This window comes from Mirounga angustirostris, unplaced genomic scaffold (assembly GCF_029215605.1).
Source record: "Mirounga angustirostris isolate CCGP_5_RB_7025 unplaced genomic scaffold, mMirAng1.0.hap1 SCAF_5, whole genome shotgun sequence".
NCBI lineage: Eukaryota > Metazoa > Chordata > Mammalia > Carnivora > Phocidae > Mirounga > Mirounga angustirostris.
In genome coordinates this window covers 99,599,024-99,619,887 of record NW_026991713.1, presented here as the reverse complement: position 1 = coordinate 99,619,887, position 20,864 = coordinate 99,599,024, and the positions used below count along the sequence as shown (strand labels likewise).

Below are 20,864 nucleotides of genomic sequence, written 5' to 3'. Positions count from 1 at the left end.
TAAGGCCCCGAGGGCAGGGTTCAGGCTCCGTTCCTCACATGCGAGGTCCCACAAGTGCAGACTGTGCTTTGGACAGGGCTGACCAGCAGGTGTGTGTGCTAAGCGTGTGGGTGTGGGTTGGATGGGTGTGTACCTCTGTGTGCACGGGTGCCCTTAGCCACTAAAGCAGCTCACGAGAGACCCTCCTGGGCAGAGCCTACTGGGAGCTAAGCCAGTCTTGGGGGGATGGGGAAGGGGCCTCCCCCGCGGAACTAAGATGCCCCTAGAGCTCCGAGCCCCGCTAATCTCTGCTCTGCCTCCTTGCCTGGTATTCCTGGCTAAAAAGACCAAGGCCTCAAGCCCTAGATACAGAGCTGTAGATACAGAGATCGCAGGCTAAGAGTGAGGGTGGGGTGGCAGGGAGAAGGCGGACCGGAGCGCGCAGCTGCTTACATCCTGCTGGAGACGGTCCACTGACGTTGTGAGGTCGGAGGCTCCGGGCTGCCTGTAGTTCTCAGCCAGAGTCCGGCTCAGGTGCTGCTTTAGTTCGTCACTGAGCTGGAGAGCGGAGGCGGAAGGTGGCGTCAGCAGAACCGCTCACGCCCATCTTGCTCCCCAGGCCCACTCGGAGCTAACTCTAGAGCATCGTGGATGTTGGACGGTGTAAGGGCAGAGGGGTCTCAGTGTAATGGGAGCATCCGTAGGAGACAGCTCGGGACCCGGTTCACGGAGAGAGGTTGCAAAAGCTGGGGCCCTGACGCAAGGCCAGACAGCTGACGGGCAGAGCTGAGAGGCGGGCTGCGGAGGGGCCGGCTCAAAGCCGGTGGGAGGGCAATGAGGCTGGGCATGGGGGCGGGGGGGCGGCTTTTAAATCTTTTTTTCATTTGATGATGAGGTGATACTCAAAATATTTACAATTGTTACCCTGTGGGCAGCCATCGATTGTACGGGTGCTGGCTTAAAATAACCAGTGTGGTCAGCTGTCTCACCCCGGTCATGGTCTTGAACCCCTGATTCCCAGCACCGGGTGGGAGGGCACCTGACTGGCCACTTCGTCCTTGTCTAATGCAGGCAGGAGAGGCCTGGAGCGGTCTTCAGAGTTCGGCAGGCAGCCCTGGCCCCAGCCTTGCTCCTTGGATGCTTGCCAGCTGGCTTCATCCTCTACCTCTGCATCCAAGGGGAGACGGGCCACCCACCTCCCATGGGGCGTCCCCACTCCCTGACTCCCACACTCAACACATCAGCATCCACAGATGGGGCAGAGAATTGCCGGAAGCGGGACAAGAAGGAGGACCTGGATGTGCGAGGATTGTTGGGGACCTGGGAGACAGGACGCCCCTGTGGGTCACTGCCCCAGCTCCCCCATTCCTGTTCACCCCACCACATGCTGTCGCCTCTGCGGGGTGCCGATGGGGAACATAGCAGGAGGACACTTGCACTCACCCTCCGGTAGTACATGTGGGCCAGGACCCCTGCCACCAGCTCAACCAGGAAGATCACCAGCAACAGGCAGAAATACTAGGAGAAAGGAGTCAAGGTGGTCACACGAGGATCAGGCCCACGTAGGCAGATGGTGCTCCAGGACTTCTAGAACAAATGTCTCCCCCAAGCAGTGGGGGAGGTGGGGCGACCTGCCAGGGACCCCATCATCCATGCTGTCTTCCTCCTCTTCCCAGCAGCTCCAGGTAGACTCGCCTTTCCCGGCTGCTGGCACGGAGCTCCCCACTCATGCCTTCACCCATTGGTCTACTGTCAGTGCATTAGTCCATCCACCCACCTCAAAGTTATGGGGGGGGGACAGGTAAGTAAGTGACTACAATGCTGTGTCACGAATGTCACAACAGGGCAAGGCTTAGAAATGATGGTTGGTCCTAGGTGGGGGAGGGCAGTCAGAGAAGGCTTCCTGGAGGAGGTGACACCCGAGTGGCATCTCTAAGGAGGAGCTTCCAGGTGAAGAAGGCAGGAGGCATGTGCCAGGCAGAGACGAGAGCATGTGCAAAGCCTGGAGTGCACAGAGGGTAGTGGAGGGAGCAGAAGAGGCTGAGAGCATAGGGGTGGCTGGGCAGCCACCAAGGCTCAGGAAATCGCAAAGGCATCCGCCCGGAGAAAGGCATCGGTGTGTCTTCCAGCCCCTCATGGCCCTGCAGTGGGTTCTAACTTCCTGTCTCCACCACTGCCTGGCCTTGTCCAGGCTGCTCTGCACGCTTCCCAGCCTGCGCACTGCTTTCCTGGCTGTGCTCTCAGCTGTGACTCCTCCTGCCCCCGCCAGGCTTCAGAGGCAGGAGGCTTCGGGACGCTGTTCCATCCTGGTGTGTCCTTGCAGGGGCCGACAGGTCAAACATGCGTGTCAGGCCATGTGGCTAGGAGGGGGCGGGGAGGAGGAGAGGAAGCGGGCTCCAGGCAGGGGAGAGGGGACGAGGGAGGGGGAGAGAAGGAGGAGCAGGGGAGCGTTGCTGCCTGAAATGGCCCCCTCTGGGGAAGCCCAGCCACTACCCATGCACAATGGTTGGCGACACCTCCTTCCCCAGGCACCACCCGTCATCCTGGCCATGGTCACTGGGATCCCTGGATTGCAGGGGACGTTTAGCCTCTGACGGAGCCCTGGAACTCCAGGGCTCCTCAAGTAGGGGAAGGGATGCAGGCAGGAGGGGTGAGACTGAGAAGACAGCTTGCAGGGCGGGGGATGTGGGGCCAGGTCAGGGGCGATGCAAGTCCATGGGCCCAGGGGCCTTGCCCGACTATCTCCCAGAGCCCAGCGCAGACCCTGGCATGGGCAGGACTTAAGAAACACAGAGAGAGGAGAGGATATTCCTTTTCACGAAGAACATTCCATCCAGGGGCAAGGCTTCCTTTCGAGTTATGTCAACTGTGCACCTTGCCCACAGCGATTTTATTGAGCCCACAGTCTCCCAGGCTCAGAACTGCCCACAATCAGGCGTGAGGGAAGCGTTCCAGGCTCTGAACGATGGTGGCAGGCCTGCCCTTATCATCTGTAGGGGCCCTTCTTACCAAGCATGCTGCGAGGTGAAGGGGACTGGCCAGGGCATGCTGGCCCCACACTGGGGGCAGGAGCTCGGCCATCTTCTGATCCGTGGGTGGCCTGGAATTGTTACTGCAGTTTAATTGATATCAGTGGTTCTCAACCTGGCACGATTTTGTACCCAGGGGACACTTGGCATTGTCTGGAGACACTTTTTTATTGTCACACCTGGGGAAGGAGGCCTCCTGGCATCTAGAGGGGAGAGGCCAAGGATGCTCCCGAACATCCCACAGCACACGGGACAGGCCCCGTGGCAAAGAATGATCTGGGCTGCAATGTCATGGGTGCCAAGATTGAGAAACCGATTTACACATTTAACTTCAGATTCTAAGGCTGCTACTGGGACCTGATTTGCATATGTGCCCCTCTGCCCTCCAGGAGACATGAAAAGGAAGATCTGAGGCAGGCTGTCTGGTTCCTGAGAAGCCTGGGACTGAACACAGACAGAAGCACGTGAGAGGCTTATTTTGTGCCTGCCTCGGAGGGGACTATGTAGTAGGAAGTGGCTCTCCCTGACTCTAGGAAGGACCGGGGAAGCCTCCAGGGCTTCGGTTCCCAGGCCCTTGGGCGCCGGGGCTGTCGTGGGCATGCTATTAGCCCAGGTGTCCTGAGATGTCACAGCTGGGTATCCCCTGGCTTCCCCTGTGGGAGCCGGGGAGGGCTGGGCCACCGTGGCTCCAGGAAGCATGAAGACAGTTCGGGAGGTGACAGATCTCAGACACCCTGGGTGTAATTTGGAGAGGTCCCATGTCAATATAAGTCAGGATTTACTGGGCCCCAGGCTATCCGGCTTTCCCCGGCTAACCAAGCCTGGGCAGGGCCCACCGTTCTCTCGACGGGGCCACCAGAATTCCCGGCCTACGGCAATAACCCAACTCAGGGTGAGCCTGCCACGCTTCTCAAGAGCGGAGGAGCGGGGGCGGTGGAAAGGTATCCCTCCCACCAGAGAGCGAGGGAGGGAGCGGAACCCTTCCTTGGCAGGATCAGTGCCTCACTCCGCAGAGTGGCCCAAAGCGCACACACGGGCTGCTCCGTGACAGCAGGGGCTCCCCACCCGTGAGCACTTCTCACCCTGGGAGATGAGCGTGGCATCACTTGTCGCGTGGCCGGGTGAGCACCGCGTTAGCCTCCCGGGAACCCCGAGACGCGTGCACGGGGAGGCAAAGTAGCTGGTCTCAGGTCACACGGCAAGAGCATGGCTGAGCCCAGAAGCCGAACCCAGAGAGTCCAGCTGCAGAGCCTGCACGCCAACCCGCTGTGTGTATCGTCCCCACTAAACAGCGATGGGAGGGAGGGGCTCACCGTGAACACCTGGGGTGGATACAGTTAGCTACGTGGCCCAAAGCCCCCAGTGCCACTGGGCAGGCTCCCCTCCGTCCTCAGCAGTGGCTTCTGCCTGCTCGCCCCCCACCCCCCCCATGCCTGTGCTGCGATCATGGCCACGGCTCTAAGCTCAGAGCCCAGCGGCCTCCCCGGCTGTGCGGCACTCCCCAGCACTCCCCGTGTGCGTGCACAGTGTCCCGCGTACCAGCGAGGCCGTGGGCCTCAGTGCCATTCTCTGTGCCAGTGCCTGGGACTCGCTGTCCCGACCGTGTCTGTGTCACACGTCATTGGCCATCAAGTTTCAGCTCAGGCGAGGCCTCCCCAAAGCCCCCCTGTGCCAGAAGTTCCTGACCATGACCTCACTGCGGACATCCTCGTTCTTGAACCTCCCTCGGACTCCTGGGTCTCCCGTGTGTCCTACTCCCCAGTACTACGGGGCCTTTGATCCTCGTTTGCCCCCTTGCTCTGACCTGTATCTTGTTCCGTCCTCACAGTCCCCGGGGAAACTTGGTGTGAACTGGACCCACCCTGCCCTAACTCCTCCCCGACCTCTAGCCTCACTTCAATTTTTGTGACTGGCTGGCCCCTGCACACAGGGCTGTCCCCCACCCCCCGCCCCCGCCCGTCCTTCCAGAAGCAACCACTGAGGTTTGGTCTGAGAGAAACCAGGAATGACACTTCTAAAGGAAGTTCTTGTAGCCTTGGCCCCAGAGCCCTCCATAAGAACTAGGCCACTCCAAACTCTGCCACAGTGGACCCCAAACATCGAAGGAAACAGTTTGGTAAACACAGAAGGGGACCCAAACATTCATCTTCCCTCTGTACCATCTACCTTTTTTTTTTCCTTTAATTTTTTAATGGTACAGTTTGGACTAGAAGCAGAGTCGGATATTTTCTAAAGCTACAGATCCAAAAGGAACCTAGAACAGCACAGCACTCTCTGAACCAAACCAGTACTTTCTTTAATGAGGAGCTCTGCAGAAGCTGTGTGGAAACATTTCTCATGGTGCCATTCAGGTGATTAATTAGCAATTGCACCTTCAGATGGACTGACGCTGCATCGGGGCAAGCTGGGCCCCAGATACAGTTTCTGGGGCAGACTCACGGGGGCTATGAGCCCAGGCAGCTCGGCCCCAGCTGGCGCCCTCCCTGCAGGAAGTTTTAAGAACTTTATATGGTTGGACTTTTGGAACTCCTCATTGGGCTGACTCTGGAGCGTTCGTCCCCTGCCTCCTCCACTATTCTGCACGACAGTCTCCACTGAAAACTGAGCAGGCGTGGCGTGCAGGCAGGTGGGGGCCCCCGCCCCTTCTCAGAGCAGCGTGGCCAGGGAAGAGGAGCGGAGACTCCAGCTGCTGCCGAGGTTGAGTTGCAGGGAGAAGGGCCCGCCAAAGGCTCCCAGCATGGCTGGGTGAGAGAGGGAGGGCGCCAGTGGCAGGTTGCAGCAGGGTCAGGGAGCTGCAAGCAGCCAAGGCCAAACAGGAAAAGATGGAGCCAGCTGGTGGAGCGGCTAGGACCTCGGGGCACATTATTTTCTGACTGTTAACCACCAGCTGGAGGCAGGCAGGGCTCAGAGGTGCTGCTGCCTGACTGTTCGTGCAGAAAAGAAAGGATGTGGGTTTGAGAGCCTCAAGATGGAGATGTCACTGTTGGGAGGAGGACGGTGACCTCTACCCCTGCGGGCCCCGGCCCAGGGCTCACAGCCCCCGCCACCCAGCCCCTCCACCTGGGGGGCAGGATGAAGCCAGACTCCTCAGGGGTCGCGGCCCAGGGAACTCAGGACAGGCTGCTGCCTGCAGGATTGGGCACGGGGGAAATGGCTGACGGCTGCCTCCGGCTGTCCCCCAGAAGGACCTAGACGTTCCCGTTGGTGTCTTCTCCCAGGCTGTGGGAGAGATGGGGCGCAGCTGGTAGGCACCTGTGCATGCGCCAGGAACAAATGAGATTGTGCATGGGGCCAAAGCAGGACCACGGATGGGCCTGGCGACGGTAATTCTAGGACTGGGTTGGCTACACGGGAAGGCTGAGCAGGAGAAATTTGTACCAAGCCTGGAGGTTAGAAAATTCCTGGGGTTCAGAGAGGTCAGAGGCTCTGACCAGATGGAAACAGGAATTGAAACTACCCAGAGGGTTCTTTGTCTTTGGATACAGGTGTCTCGTGTTCCTCACTAGACTCCAAGCCAAGAACTGGGCTGTAGGCCCATGCGTGTCTTCCCTGCTTATCCTGCCTTGTGCCCAGCAGAGCAGAGAATTCTGGGAATGGGCTAGACCTGCTTGTTGTGGTTGATGGCAGCCCTATCGACGGAACATGGAGAATGAGTTGCAGACACCGTGGCGGGGAGGTGGTGGCAGTTGAGTGGCTGTAAGACCCACCCCGCACGGAAAATTTGCTGCCAACAGGCAGGCAGTGATCACTTCCATCCGCTGCAGCCTGAGAGAGGTGGATCTTGAACCCAGGATGGTGCTGGTCAGAGAAGAGTAATGCCACACAAGGTGCCCTGGCCTAGCGGTCTGGGTCCAGCTTGCCTCTGGGACAAGATGCTGTGTGACGCTGGGCGAATCACTCACCCTCTCTGGGCCTTCTGCATAAAATGTGGGGCTTAGATGGGAAAAACGCCTCAGTGCTGCAGCTTCATCAGTCTGTGCCGTGTGGTATAGGGGCTTTGCCTCTGTCCTGGCCTCCTGCTTCCCTGCAGGGACAGCTGGAGGGACAACCCCCTCCCCCACAGCTTCTCCCCTCCTTACTCATTGCTTGTCCTCGCTGGTGAGTGGGCCTTCCTCCTTCACCTCGGGGACAGCCTGTCCTCAGGATGCCACATTCTCTGCTCGCCAGCACGCAGTGAGTTTAGTGGGGGCAGTTCTTAGAAAGGCGAGCGAGCCTGTCTTGACCGGAGCTGACGAGCTGCTAAGGCTCTGGCGGCAGCTAGAAAGCCACATACTCCAATCAGCTTCATTAGTAATGAAGGAGACCTTTTGCTGCCATCTCTCTGTCTCCTGGGTCTTATTTTTCAGTAACTGTAAACTCCCCTAAACCTCCGTGTGATGTGTGGGGAGATGGAGTGGGGCGCTGCATGCCAATACGGAGGCATGGACTTCCCAAAGGCAGTGCCAGGACCTGGCAGGGGAGGAGCACGTCCAGAAGGCTGGGCAGCCGCCACTCCTGTCCCAGACCCAGGGGCGCAGGGAGGCCCGCGGCTCCACGGTGGGAACGAGGTGTGGATCAGAAACCTCGCCTCCGCAATGGGAAGGGGGGGTGCCCTGTGTTCTGCCTCCACCCAGGGCTCTCGGCGGGGCAGGAACCTCTCAGAGTTCGACAGTCTCCACTGCCTCGGCCTCACTAGCCACGGGCCTGGGGCCTCAGGAGGAGGAGAGTGTCCACTCAGGACCAGTTTTCCTTGCTGGGTGTGTGCCTCTGCAATAAGATACACTTTAACACCAGTGGGAGGGAAATGTCACCGGGAAGGTAGAAACACCTGTGTGAACACATGGGCTTCCAAGTAAGTTGTGAAGGGCTATCTGGGGTTCAGATACCCCGCACCCCCAGTCATCAGGGCCAGACTGGGCTTCATTAGGGGAGAGGGACTCTGGCATGTCTCCTTCCTGTCATGGGCTAAACTCGGAATCTGTTAAGGAAAGAAGCAGGAACCGAATGACAGAGAGGGAGTCATCCTGAGCTAAGTAAACTCTTGGATTTGGGATACAAACAGATGATGTTTAGTAGCCACCCCCTACCCTTCTGCGACACACACAGACTCACGTGCACGCACACACGCACGTGCACTCGTGAACACAAAATGTCTCTGAGCCTCCTCGGTCAGCCCTGCTCTGAGCCCCCACTATGGGGTGATCACTGACCTACACACAACTAAGTTGAACTTTCTCCAGCTGGACCAACACATTGTCTTTGGTGCACTAACAAGCTGCTCTCTGCCACACTATCTGCAGCCTGAAGCTTGACCTTCACTTTTGAGCAGATCACGTGACAGGCAGCTGGGTAACTGACCCCCAGTTCTCAAAGGGCTTCGTTTTTCACCTGGAATGCAAAGCATAGGTCCTGACACACACAAGGTGAATGCCCATTCCCTGTGCTGGAAGCATCCAAAGGGGGAGGTGTGCAAAGCTGCCTGGGGCAGCAGAAAAGGCCCTGGACCAAGACTTGGGTGTTGACCAGGCTTTGCCAGTTCCTGGCTAAGGCAAGTCTCTTTCTCTCTTCTGCTCAGGAGGTAAGTGGAGAGTTTGTGTCTAAGCGGCCTGGCAGTCCCTTCTGCACAGCCCCCTAATTAAGTAAGACCATTGAGAAGGAGGCTGATGGGAAAGACTTGCCGAGGTCTTGAGAGGAAGAGGGACCATGTTCCATCAGGCAGCTGTGTGGTTGTCCGGCACGGAACAGGCCTTTCTCGAAGGACCTCAGCAGGTCCCAGCTGGGAGAGGCAGGGCACAGGCTGACTGACTGAATGGGTCTTTCGAGCAGCCCTCTTGCCTCAAGGCAGACTCTTAAGGGTATCTGCATCCTACTTCTCCACGAGGAGCCTTGGCAAGAGTCATCTTGTCCACTTCCCTGCCTCCACTGCACCAAACCATGCAGGGCCAGGAAAGGCTCTCTTGCTCTGATGGAGAGGAGTCGGGGTTCTCAAAAGCCCTGGCTGCAGGATCCATTCTTTTGAAGCATGTGGGCAGCTGACTCAAAGGTCAAAGTGCCACCACCACCCTGTCTGGGTGGTCGATGGACACTGACAAAGTAAGGTGAGGCTGAGAAATGAGCAATGGGGAGATGCGGTCAACTCCCTCCCTCTCCCTGGGCATTGGGAGCCTTCCTCCATGACCAGCTCCCATCAAGGAAGTGGTCCCGTCCAAGCTGTGGGGACCCTGGGAGTAATGGCCCTAAGAATAACTTCATTTATTTAGGTTCCTTCTCAAAGGAGCTTGGTCATGGTGATGGTGATGTAAATGATAATTATAGCCACATTTGATGATCTTTATATAATGTGGTGACTCGTTTCCTCTTTAGAACACTCCCTCATTCTCGTCATACCTTACCCCCAGATAAAGATAGGGATCCCAAGGTGGCCAGAAGTGGCCGAGCGACCTTCCTGAGTCCCAGAGTGAGTTGGGCAAGCTATGCTACAAGGTGCTTTTGAACCACAGTCCTTGATTCTAGACCTTCTTGCCCTGGTTAACCAGCTCTTAATATACTTGATGGAAGTGTTGCAATCTGGGGTCTCCTCATTTTCAGAAATTGGTTCTAGCACTTCTTACGCTCTAATCCATCCCCTCAATATAAAAGAGCCCCTGACGAGGACCCAGTTTAGCCTGAACTATCCATTATCATCTTCATTTGGCTTAAGATATAAAAGTTTTCAGAGCCCGTATTCAAAACTCTAAAAATATCCCTTTTGATCAGGGTGGCATCTGTCCTGGTCACCGGCCTTAGGCTTAGATGGCCTGAATTATCTGGCTCCCGCATGCAGCCTTCGCTAAAACAAAAGATCTGGCGTGAATAATTTAAACCCCATTCCCTTTCCCCTCCGCAGATTTCCCATGCCACACCGGCCACGTTTCAGCGCCAGCAAAGATGTGCTATTCCTGTCCCTGATGAATGCTTCCTTCTTGGGAAAGTGACTTTAGGGGCTGCAGATGTGCTAGGAGGAAGGGCTCGGACCAGGACGGACATCGCGCCATGTGAGCAGGGCCACCCCACCCCATCCCATCCCGGCTCGTTCTTGGGGAACATTGGATGTCCGGCTTGGCCCTCCACCTGATCCAGGCTGGGCGCACATCACTCAGATGCCCAGTCTTTCATCTTTCCCTTTCCTCTTTGGGGACCACTTTGTGCAGAGCCAGACTCACTGCATTCCTCCTTTGGAGTTTCCTTCAGCCTTTAGCTGATGAAAGATTTCAAAGGGAAGTTAGACAAGGAGGGGGAGAAATGAAATGAGAACAGCAAGGAGCCTCCAGGAACCACAGAACGCTTTCAAACTGCCTTCACCACATTGCCTGCCCCCAAACGGGAGCCTGGGTTGAAAATGTCCTACTTGTCTTAGCCACCTTTTTGGTGAAACAGTCAAGTGCTCAATGACTCGGGGGCTGACTGGCCAGGATGTGGGTGACTCAGAACCACTGCTTCACCTGTGTTCTGTCCTCAGGACGGTTCTATCTTTGGTTCTTCCAGAGGGTTGGCGGGGAAAAGCGAAGGGAGAAGGTTTCAGGATTCGAGTCTGCTCTTTGCTAGCCTGCTGCCCCCGGACCCCTGGGCCGGCAGCTGTGCCTGGGCACTTTTCCCTGCCCTCGCTTCCAAGCTGGTCATGTGTCTGGTTGGTGTCACACCACAGAGGTGGAGGTGTTGGATAAGTTCTGTTGCGATGGAAGTGAGAGCAGGCCGGGGGGGAGGGGGTAAAGGGGGCTGAGAAGAAGGAGGCTGTCTAGCACCAGCCTTCCCAGCAGCCCCTGTGCCCCCAGCTCTGCCTCAAGGCCCAGGGGGATGAGAAAGCCTCTAGTTTGTTGACCCTCTGAAACTCAGAAGGGCGAGCTGAGAGGTACATGTGCGCCGTCCTGCAGGCAAGCCAGAGGCCCTGGCCTTCCAGAATTCCCTGCATCTTCCCTGCACAGCCCTGGGTACAGAGCTTGGTCCCCCCAGGCAGGCTGTGACTGGATGCTGGGGACATCAGTTTTCTTGATGGCGGGCCTGGAGGGTGGGCAGAACTTGCTAATGGATGGTAGAGGAAGGGAGTAAAGACGAGGGGGCTGTGATGGGTGAGTCGCAGAGCAGAAGGCTGCCAGTTACTGACCCTTAGGCTTTCCTTCTGATCTTTGAGGCTGCCAAGGGGAGGAGCTCTTATGATTGGACTGGTCTCCAAAGGAGCCGAGAAGGCTGAGCATCCCCCATTAATGCCTAGGTGGCCCACTGTCTTCAGACTGAAATGTCTGGATGGAGTGTTGGACCCAATGGCCCTCAAGTTCCCTTCTACCCGGGGCATGCGCTGACACACACTGTTATTTCCATACTATAACGAGTGCAAGGAACTTCTAGGGTGCCCACCCCCCGCCCCCCAGTCTCCTGCCCTAGGATTCTGGCTGCGCCCTGCGGGAGCTCCCTCTTATACCCACACAGATCTCTGGGAGCAGCTACTCTGTGCGGACATCCACAGATACGGAGGACGGCGCGCCCCTCTGCCCACATTACTCCCCTTGGCCTCCCGTCCCTCTGCCTCCCATCCTGCCGGGCCTCCCTGGGATGTGTATTCTTGTTGGCAATTCTAACAGACTGGGCTTCACAGTTCAGCTCCGGCACTTACTCGCTCCGCACCTCCTGGGCCAGCTTGCTCATCGGAACGGTGGGGTGAATAATGCCTCCCCGAGGCAGGCTGGCTGGGGGGGTACGAACTCTGGCCCGGGAGGCAGACCCAGCTGCTCACTGCAGTATGGCCTCCGGGAAATGGTTTCACCTCTCTGCGGCCCAGCTTCCTCCCCTAAAATGCATGCCGAGAGAGTAAATACCTCATAGGCCTGGGTGAGGCTGAAACAAGCAAATGCAACAGTGTTTAGAACAGTGCCTGGTGCAGACTTCACAGGGGCTGTGGCTTTGCAGGGCTGCTGTGTTAAGGACAGAGGGAGGTGGCTCTCAGTGCGCAGTGTCCATTCGTGTTATTGCGCCCTGGGTGGAAAGCAGGGGGCTGTTTCCCAGGGCTGTAGGGGACCACTGGTCTTAGGGGCTCCTTTAGAGCCAAGACAGACGACTCTGAGTGAAAAGGAAGGTTCCCAAGTGAGGGCCTCGGCCTTCCTTCCTGGACTGTAGAGGTGCGTCCCGTCTCTTCCACAATAAGATCAGCTTGTGGAAGGAAGGGCTGGTGATCACACGGCTCAGCAGCCTGCCTCCGTGGGCCACAGGGCTCAGCCTGAAGCCTGAGGCCAAGTTGAAGGCCCCATGTCCTAAAGGGTCAGGGCTGAGCAGAGGAAAGGTAGACCCACTGAGAATGTAGGGAAGAGGATCGCTCTGGGCCCAGCAGCACCGGTCCCCGTAAGCCTCAGTCCCCATCAGGGCTGGAGCATCTTGCCCGGCCCATACCACACGCCTAGGGACTCCACTCAGCTGATGCCGCCCACGATCAGGATGTCCAGCAGGCTGGCGAGGGCTCACGCCTGGCCACGTGAGGGGGGCTGGCAGGTGTGCGGCTGGCGAGGGGCCCAGCCGTCCCACTGCCACGTCCCACTGCTCACGTCAAAGCCCGCGCTCTGGTGGCTGGTCCCCTGTGGGACTTTACCCGTCTGGGGTGCCACCATCCATGTGACCTGCGTCTTGGCTCTGGGCTATCCTCAGAGCAGGATGAAAGAGCTTTCCCTAGGCAGGGGAGAGTCATCCTACTGAGCCTGTACACAGCACTTTTATATCCACAGCTAAAACACTAGGTCACCACCGGTGAGAGAGGCTTCAGGGACGGCACCCCCGTCGTCTCCTGCTTTCTTGGTTGGATGTGCAAAGGCTACAGGGAAGCAGGGCGGGAGAGCACAGCCTTCGAGGTTCCTTCCTGTGACCTGATTCCATTCAGGCTCAACCTGATTTCTCATGGACACTCGGGCTCGTTCTGGCTCAGGCCCTTCCCTGCTAAGTCCACATGTTCTGTAGCCTCCCCTGCTCCCACTGGGCTTGGCCTTTGGGAGGAGATCAAATGCGGGAGGCTCCACCCAGGCACCAGGGAGCCTGCCCTGGCCAACAGTGCAAGGGGGTGGGTCTGGCTTCTGCCCCGGCCAGTCCCGCCCTGGCTTCCTTTCCCGGCACAATTAGCCGGCTCTGGATGGACAGTCTTCCCAGCTTCAAGGAGCCTGTGCTGCCCATAGCATCACCTGTGACATCCTCTTGCCCCGACAACCAAGCCTGTGTCTGATCAAGCTTCTAGATTCAACTATCAGGAGAACATGTTAAACAACGTCACAAGGATATAATCAGAAAATCCATAAGACAGATGACCTGGTTCCTTCAACAAATAAATTGCAAAGAAGGTGAGAGAGAGAGAGAGAGATGGGGGGGAGAGAGAGAGAAAGAGAGAGAGGGGTGGTGCAACTAAGAGCCTGAAAGAGACTCGGGAGACAAATTGCCCACTCTTAATACACAGACCTAATTTAGGTTTCGAGTCAAACAAACTGCAAAAAGAAAAGAACAGTTTATGGGTCAATTGGGGAAATTTGAAACTGCCTGGTTATTTCATGATATTAAGGAATGACTGGTAATTTTTTTGATGTGATCATGGTGTTGTCATGTTTTCTAAAGAAGGACCCTTTCGTTCGAGGGAGACACACTGAAATGTTACAGACCACTTGCTGTCTGGGAGCCAAGCGGGGAGAGGGAGTAGGGAGGGGACAAATGAACCAGAAGATGGTAGTTGTTGAGTGTGGGTGATGGGACAGGGTGCTTCATTATCACATTCATTTCTGCATATCTTTGAAAAGCGGTGTGATAAAATCTGGAAGTAGAAGGTGGAGGAGGACGAGGAGGGGAAGGAGGAGGACGAGGAGGGGGAGGAGGGAGGTGGAAAGGTAGGGTAAAGGGGCCACCAAGACTGGCTTAGGTGCTAAGAACCTAGAGACTGTGGCCAACACCAGACCCCAGGGTGACCATCCCTCTCTGGCTTCCCCGAGGCCTCCATTCCAGGGGCCTCCACGGCATGGGGGTGGTTCTCAGTACAGGAGCACGATGTGGGGACGGAATGCGGGCTGGGGGCGCCAGCAGGGCACTCACCATGGAGAGGCAGCTCCTGTCCTCCCGGATGATGGCGCCGAAGCCCAGGAAGCCCGTCACCATGACAAGGGCCCCTGCAAAGATGAGGATGTAGGCGGACGCGGCGAAGGTGCTGGAGGCCAGGACGCTGAGGTAGCCGCTCTTCTCCACCAGGGTCCAGACGCCCACGGCCATGACGGCGGCCCCGCCCACCTGCAGGAAAGCCCAGGTCAGGGCAGGTGGCCGCCGCAGGTCCACAGCTGCCATCGATAGAGCGCCCACCACGCTCCAGGCGCTTTTTATGCACCATCTCATTCAGTCCTTCAAAGAGCCCGAGGGAATAGTTTGGTCACCCATTCCACAGATGAGGAAACTGAGGCGTGGAGAAGTTAGGAGACTCGTCCACAGTCACACACCTAAGCAAGTGGCAGGAACCGATTTTGAATCTGAGGCTGATTCCCAAGTCCGTACTTCTTACCATATTGTGTCCCCAGGAAATGCAATGCCCTTCCTCCCCCAGTGCTCCTTGGGCTGGCCCACGTTTCCCGGTAGGGCATGTTCATATGTGCCCCATTTCAGCCTTATGTTTGTCCATGTGGGGAGCACGCCAGGGCTTCTCATCTTATCTACAGATGACAAAACTGTGGCCCACAGAGGAAAGGCCAACTGCCCAAGGTCCTGCCTCTGGTCAGGGACCGTTAGGGGTAGTTAGGGGCAGCGGCAGGGTCAGGACTCGAACTCAGAGCCACCCTGCCTCCCTCCACCACTGAACGGACACACGCTGCACAAGCTGGAGTCGGTCTGAGGCAGCAGGAGGACTGGGAGAGATTTCTTCCTTGCTAACGGTCCCATTTTCTTCCAGCCCCGAGAAGGAGGCAGGGACAGGGCACTGCTGACTGGCAGGTCAGGCCGATGGCTCCCTAGGAAGGGTACCTGGGGCACGGAGCTGGGATGCCTCTCTGGCCTGGTTCTTTCTGCACGGAGGCTGAATGACCCTTTCTGTGACTTGTATGCTCAGCAGAAGTGTGTGCGTGCGTGTGTGCGTGTGCGTGTGTGTGTCCTCAAGGTGCCGGATGGGGCAGTATTAGGCTGTCTGCCCAGGGTGTTGGTGGGGGGCAGGACCCCTGGGACCTCTGACCATCTCTGCCTTCTGCTCCTGGGAAGGCAGACTTCTGTGTGGCCTCTAGTCTCCCTGCCTCACTTAAAGGTGGGTTCTCTTCCTCAGATGGGTGGCGAATCTCCCTCAAGTGTATCAAAAGCTCCACAAGCTTCCCTGGCTGGGTCCATGCACACAAGGGGCTCCCGTCCATCCCAGAATGACTCTGCGTAACCCACCCTGACATTTCAGTGTCTGTTCCCGGCACTCACAAGCGTCAGCTGAGTGAGCAGAAGGTGGTTCTGGGCACTTACCGTGCCCGAGGCACCTACATCCTGCAGCCCAGCACTCTCTCTTCTGAGCCTTGCAGTTCTGGGGCGGGGCGGGGTGGGGGTGGGGCACGTAGCTTTGTTTTGCAGATGAAGAAACTGAGGCTTGGAGAGAAGAATGTGCTCAAGGTAACACCATTAGAAAGTTTCAGAATTGAGATTCAAAGCCAGGTTTTCTGTCCTCAGATTCCACAGGTTGGGCTGGGTCCACTGTGCTACTCACTTTGCTTTTGAAATCTGTCTGCTTTCTTCCATGTGCTTTTTATCCTCCTCTGCACCTCCAGCAGGTAGCAGGTAAGAGAAGCAGGTAGAAGGACATCACACAGCTGCGCCTCTCCAAATGGAATGGGAGAGGCTAAGGTGCCGCAGTCCTTCAATTCCATGATGCACATCTCCCCCACCTGCCCTGTCCCCCCACTTGAACATCTCTACAACTGAGATGCATCTTACGATTATACTTGGCTGCACATTTTCTTAGTGGTACAGAAAAGAACGGTGTATCTCACAATTGGTGGTATCTTCAGATCCAGTGAAATCCTGGACTACGATAGGTTTTGAAATTCTCTGTGAGTGTAGGCTCTCTCTGACCCGTACAGCCTCCATGACCAGGGAGGGAGTTCCTGAGTCTGATTTAGGGGAACTGTGTCCAGTGAGGCTTTCCAGCAAAATAGCTTGCATATGTTCTTTCTGTCCCCTGCCCCCAGTGTGACTGAAAGGCTTGGGTAAGGGTCCCAAGTTTTCATAGCTAGCTATGTGACCTAAAGAGAGTCCGTTTCTTCCTATCTCCAGTAAAGGGGTTATCTCAGACTCGTGATGCCCAGCCTAGAACCACCAAGGACTCCTTTGATTACTTTTTCCTGTGGATCTTATATTTTGAAGGCTTTTGCCTACCAAATACAGTGCATTAATTAAGCAATAATTCATTTCTCATTTTTTATTAATCAAAGGCACATGAGAGTGCCAGGAAGAGATTCTGAGCGGCATGAAACAGTCAATGTGACCACTTTGCATTGATCTTTTAATGGGTGTAGCCTCTTTATAGAAATATACACATGATCCATTATCCATTAGGTTTGTCAACCCCATAGGCTGAGAATCAGATTCAGGACCCTCCATCTGGGCATGTGTGGGCTTAACTGGGGACACTTTATCTGTTGGGGGACATGGAACCCACTGAAAATCTGATAGAAATCTTTGGACACTTTGGCCAGAGAAATGGTAAGCCACGTAAAATAACGTATTCAGGTCTGGGGTCTGAAGTCTAATCTTGTAGCACGTAGTGAGCCCTGGTGTAGACAGGTCTCTAAGGCCTCCTCCACCTTGACACCCAGAGAAGGTGGCATTTCTCAGCCTTGGCTGCAGAGTCTCCTGCAGCCAGGAGACTCCTTTCTTCTGTTCCAAGAAACCTAAGCCACACCCCAGGCCAATTGGAATCTCTGGGAGTGGGATCCAGGCGTGAATATTTTATTAAGTTCCCAGGTGGCTCCTCGGAGAACCGAAGCTTGGGTTCCATATTTAATGGAGGGTCAGAGTGTCCTGCCCCTCTCCCCCAGGAGGTGGTGCTGTGCTGAATCTCACAGAAGAAGCTGCTTCCTGGAAGATTCGGGGGCCTTGCCCTGAGTGTAGCTGCCTGGATAGCTCTTGACACTTGTTCAGAACTTGAACTCCATCATCCTTTTCCCTGTCTGTGCGAGGGTGTTTGCTTTGGGGTTGAAAGTGGGGTAATTGAGGAGCAGAGTTTCCAGTCTAAAGGGATGAAAGTCCTATTATGAAAAAAGGGGAACCCCCCCCCATGGGGCTCCCAGGGGAAGGAGGGGGGGCTGTAAAAAATGCAGCCCAGGAGAGGAGCAGTATTGCTTCCACTAATGGAGGGCTCCTCTCTTGCCAGTCACAGAAAGGGCTGGAATCTTGCAAAGCAAAGCCGGGAGAGTCCACAAGCCAGCCAGGGCGGCAGCATGGCCCCCAGCCATGAGGGAGGGTCTGGAAGCGATCTGAAGGGACCCACTGCCCTGAGGTCCAGGGAACACATTCATACTCGTTCTGATATCCGTGGGGACACCAACCCTCCCCTGGGGTGTCACATCTGGTGGAGAAGTTACTGTCTGCAGGAGACAGCGAGAGGGATTTGCCATCAGGAACAAGAGGATTTCAAGTCTTCCAGGGCATCTTGGGACTTGGTCAGCTCTTTAGAAAACAATCTTGCGTCTGGACAGGAACAGTAAAAGCTGCTAAATGTTGGAATGGGTCACCAGAGGAGGACTGGGACGTAGAAGTCAGCGGGCCTAGGCTCCAGCCCTGGCTGTGCCCCTGCCTCACCATGTGCCTGGGTACCAGACACTTCACTTGGCTGAGCCTCAGTTTCTTCATCTGTCAAATGGTGCCGCGGGATGAGAATATCTCTGAGGTCTCTTCCACGTGGGTCAAACGTCCCCTTAGTACTGGAGGACAACCTTCTGCCGATACATCTCCAGGAAGATGCTTCTGGATCAGCGGTTCATGGCTTTCACTCCAGCTGTGTGGAGACTGCCCAGATCAGCAGGAAGAGCAGAGGAAGGGGAGCTGCGAGGCAGACTGATGCGGGGCGGAGAGAGATCTGACCCCAGTGAGCTATTTCAACCGCTATTTGCACAGAGTTGATTCAACAGTATTGGGCTCTTTACAGAAACTGTGGAATATTAACTACATTTTTCAAAACTATAGCCTGTAGCCGATTAGCCAGAAAGCCCCGCAGAGAGTGAAGCTGGCCTTCTTGCCAACAAGGACCCAGGAAGTCCAGCAGGGGCATGGCACGTCACCCATGCCTTGTAATTTTAGGAACTTCCAATCTATAGAACCAGAATGTTGCTCATGTCATCACATGAGCAGGAGGAGGATTAGCCTGAGCAGCCCCACATGGCTGCCCTCACAGACATCACGGCAGCACCCTCCCACCCCCCAAAAGCAGGCAGAGAATATAAAAGTAATTGCAGGATTTTCTTTGTCAGGCTACTGAAGGGTTTCTGTGCTGGGATGTGGGGGCAGGACCGGTGGGGGGCGGGGAGCAGGGGCCAGGATGGCGGGGCTCTCAATAAGGAAGGGTCCCCCAGGCCAGAGTCCCCTGCCTCCAGTGGCAGGGAAGCCCATGACATGGGGAGGCAGGAACACATGGGGTGGCCATGTACTTCACTTCTGTGTGTGTTTGCTGGGTGCCTCCTAGCTGCCCAGCTCCACGCTGGACTGGAAAGGTTTTGGAACTGGATGTGTGTTCGCCCATTTAGAGTCACACTGGGAGCTCCTTCTCCCCTGGTCAGTCTCATAAATGGCACCCCCATCCGCCCAGAGCAGAACCCCCAGGGTCACTAGGGACTCCTTACTCTCCTCCCAGGGACAGCAGTGTGCGGGTCCCCAGCCGTTCTCCCCACCCAGCTCCATGCACCCTTCTGGCTTTGGCTCCCTGCCTCCCCACCCCTGCATCATCAGCTTCCTGCCCCTGCATCCAGCCCAAACTTCGGCCTGGCTCCCTCTCCAGCCTGAGCTTGATTAATGACCAACACCCCCCAGGGCCGGCCAGCTTTTCCCCCAGCCCCTCCCCACCATGTCCCTGTGGCCTGGGTACCAGTTCTGACTGAGTTGAATCTTCAAGGCTAGGCTTGTCCTGCTAAAAGCCACTTTCTGCTTCAAGTCATTCTTGTCTTGGCTCTTTGGTTTTAAAGAGTCCTTGGTAAAAGAAATCACAGCACTGCTTTCCCTCTCTCCCCAAAGAAATCTACTTCTATGACGAGAGCAGAGGTCACGGGATTTGCTGAGGGTTGGAGCTGTTGAATCTGTTCCTCCTTCAAACCCCGCTCGGAACCTGCAGGGAGGCTGCCCCCAGTCTTGCAAATCATCCCGTCCTCCCCACGGCTTCCACGCCTTGTACGGGTGTCCAGAGGGATGCGTGTCACGGCGTATTGTTGTATTCGTCACTTTGCCTGTCTCCCTTTTAGCCTCTAGGTGAGATCTCACTCATTTTAGCGTCCTGAGCAGAGCCCTACACAGCGTAGTGCCTGGTAGCTCCCTAGGGAAGGAGGGGGGGAGGGAGGAAGGGACAGAGGGAAGACTCAAGTCTGGCCCCTTTTATATTCTGGATGAAGAAGCAAAGGCCCAGAGAGAGGTGACTTTCCAAGGTCCCGTAACCAGCCAGGGGCCAAGTGCGCACTAGAACTCAAGAACCCTATGGGCCAGTTCGGTGCCCGTGTTACCGGCCAGGCTGCTGATCCATACAAATCTCCTCTGCCCATAAAGCAAGCCACCTTGCTCAGGGCTGTCACCACAGGCTTCCTCCTTGACTGGTCTCACCCACGATGGCCCATGCAGACCCAATGTTCATCCTCCCTCCCCCACCAAGTATGAGCCTGTCCCCCAGCAGACCCGGACAGCATTGAGGGGAGGGATGACCTCAGCCCCACGGGGGTCCTGTGACTTCAGCATCTTAAGAAGGGGAGCCGTAGAAGCACCAACCGCGGGACCCATTCTGTCACAGATGACATGTCCTGGGAGGCAGGCGGAGGCCTGTTCGGTGGGATGATGATGTATATGAAAGTGAAGGGCCTTCTACCCCTGGCAGGAAAGCGAGCAGAGGCTCTTCCTTCCTAGGCTCTCCATGGGAGTCCTAGAGAGACGTCCTGAAGTCACCCCCCTGCCCCACCGGGGCACGAGTCCTCCACCATCTCTGCCTCCTGTGTTGGCCCATGTCCCCTCTAAGGGATCCGGGGGGGGGTTCCCTGGAGGCCAAGCCCCACTGGTTCCCAAGGAAAATACCAATGTCTCAGACAACACCCTGGGGCAGCACAGAGCTTGCCCCCCCCCATTCTCCCATAGCCTGGCATAGCTCCTGGGAGGCAGGGGAAATTTTGATTATTAACACAGCCAAGCAGCTAATTAAAGTAAATAAATTAGGGAACAACATTTGCAGGGATGATGGGAGCTATAAGGAGACGTGCAGGAAATGGGAAGGAAGAAAAGCATTTCCTAGGCACCACGTAGGGAAGCCGGATCACATTTTCTTTTTAGGGCCAGGGAGGAGGCATGAGAGTGTTGACATTTTTGGTTCCTGACCCAGAGCTGTATCCAAGGGGCCCTCCCCTGCCCAGTGAGATGGTCCCAATCAATCCTGGGTTAATCGAAATGCAAGGGGGGATGGGGTGGAGTCAGGGATAGGGTAATGGTGAAGGATGGGGGATCAGGTGTGGGTTGAGGGTTGGGGGCCGGGGAACCAGAGGCGGGGGGGAGGCTGGGCACAGGAGATGAGGATCCATTGTGGTGCTTCCTAAGTCTTGCTTAGATTTTTCATATTCAGCATGTCTGAATGCCCACACCATGGAAACATCCTAATTCAGGTTCAACCTTGAACCTTGGGGACATTTTGGA

The 20,864-nt window shown here is 56.3% G+C and overlaps 1 protein-coding gene across 3 annotated transcripts in view; it reads right to left on the bottom strand.

Moving 5' to 3' along the window:
* TSPAN11 (tetraspanin 11) overlaps positions 1-20,864 on the bottom strand; it is a 67,550-nt gene that overhangs the window by 10,020 nt on the left and 36,666 nt on the right. For all 3 annotated transcript variants that reach the window (XM_054507224.2, XM_045874040.3, XM_054507225.2), the window contains exons 3-5: positions 14,073-14,264; positions 1,423-1,497; positions 433-537 (exon numbers count right to left, since the gene is read on the bottom strand). In XM_054507224.2, the coding sequence (XP_054363199.1) occupies positions 433-537; positions 1,423-1,497; positions 14,073-14,264 (372 nt within the window). The remainder of the gene's footprint in view (positions 1-432; positions 538-1,422; positions 1,498-14,072; positions 14,265-20,864) is intronic.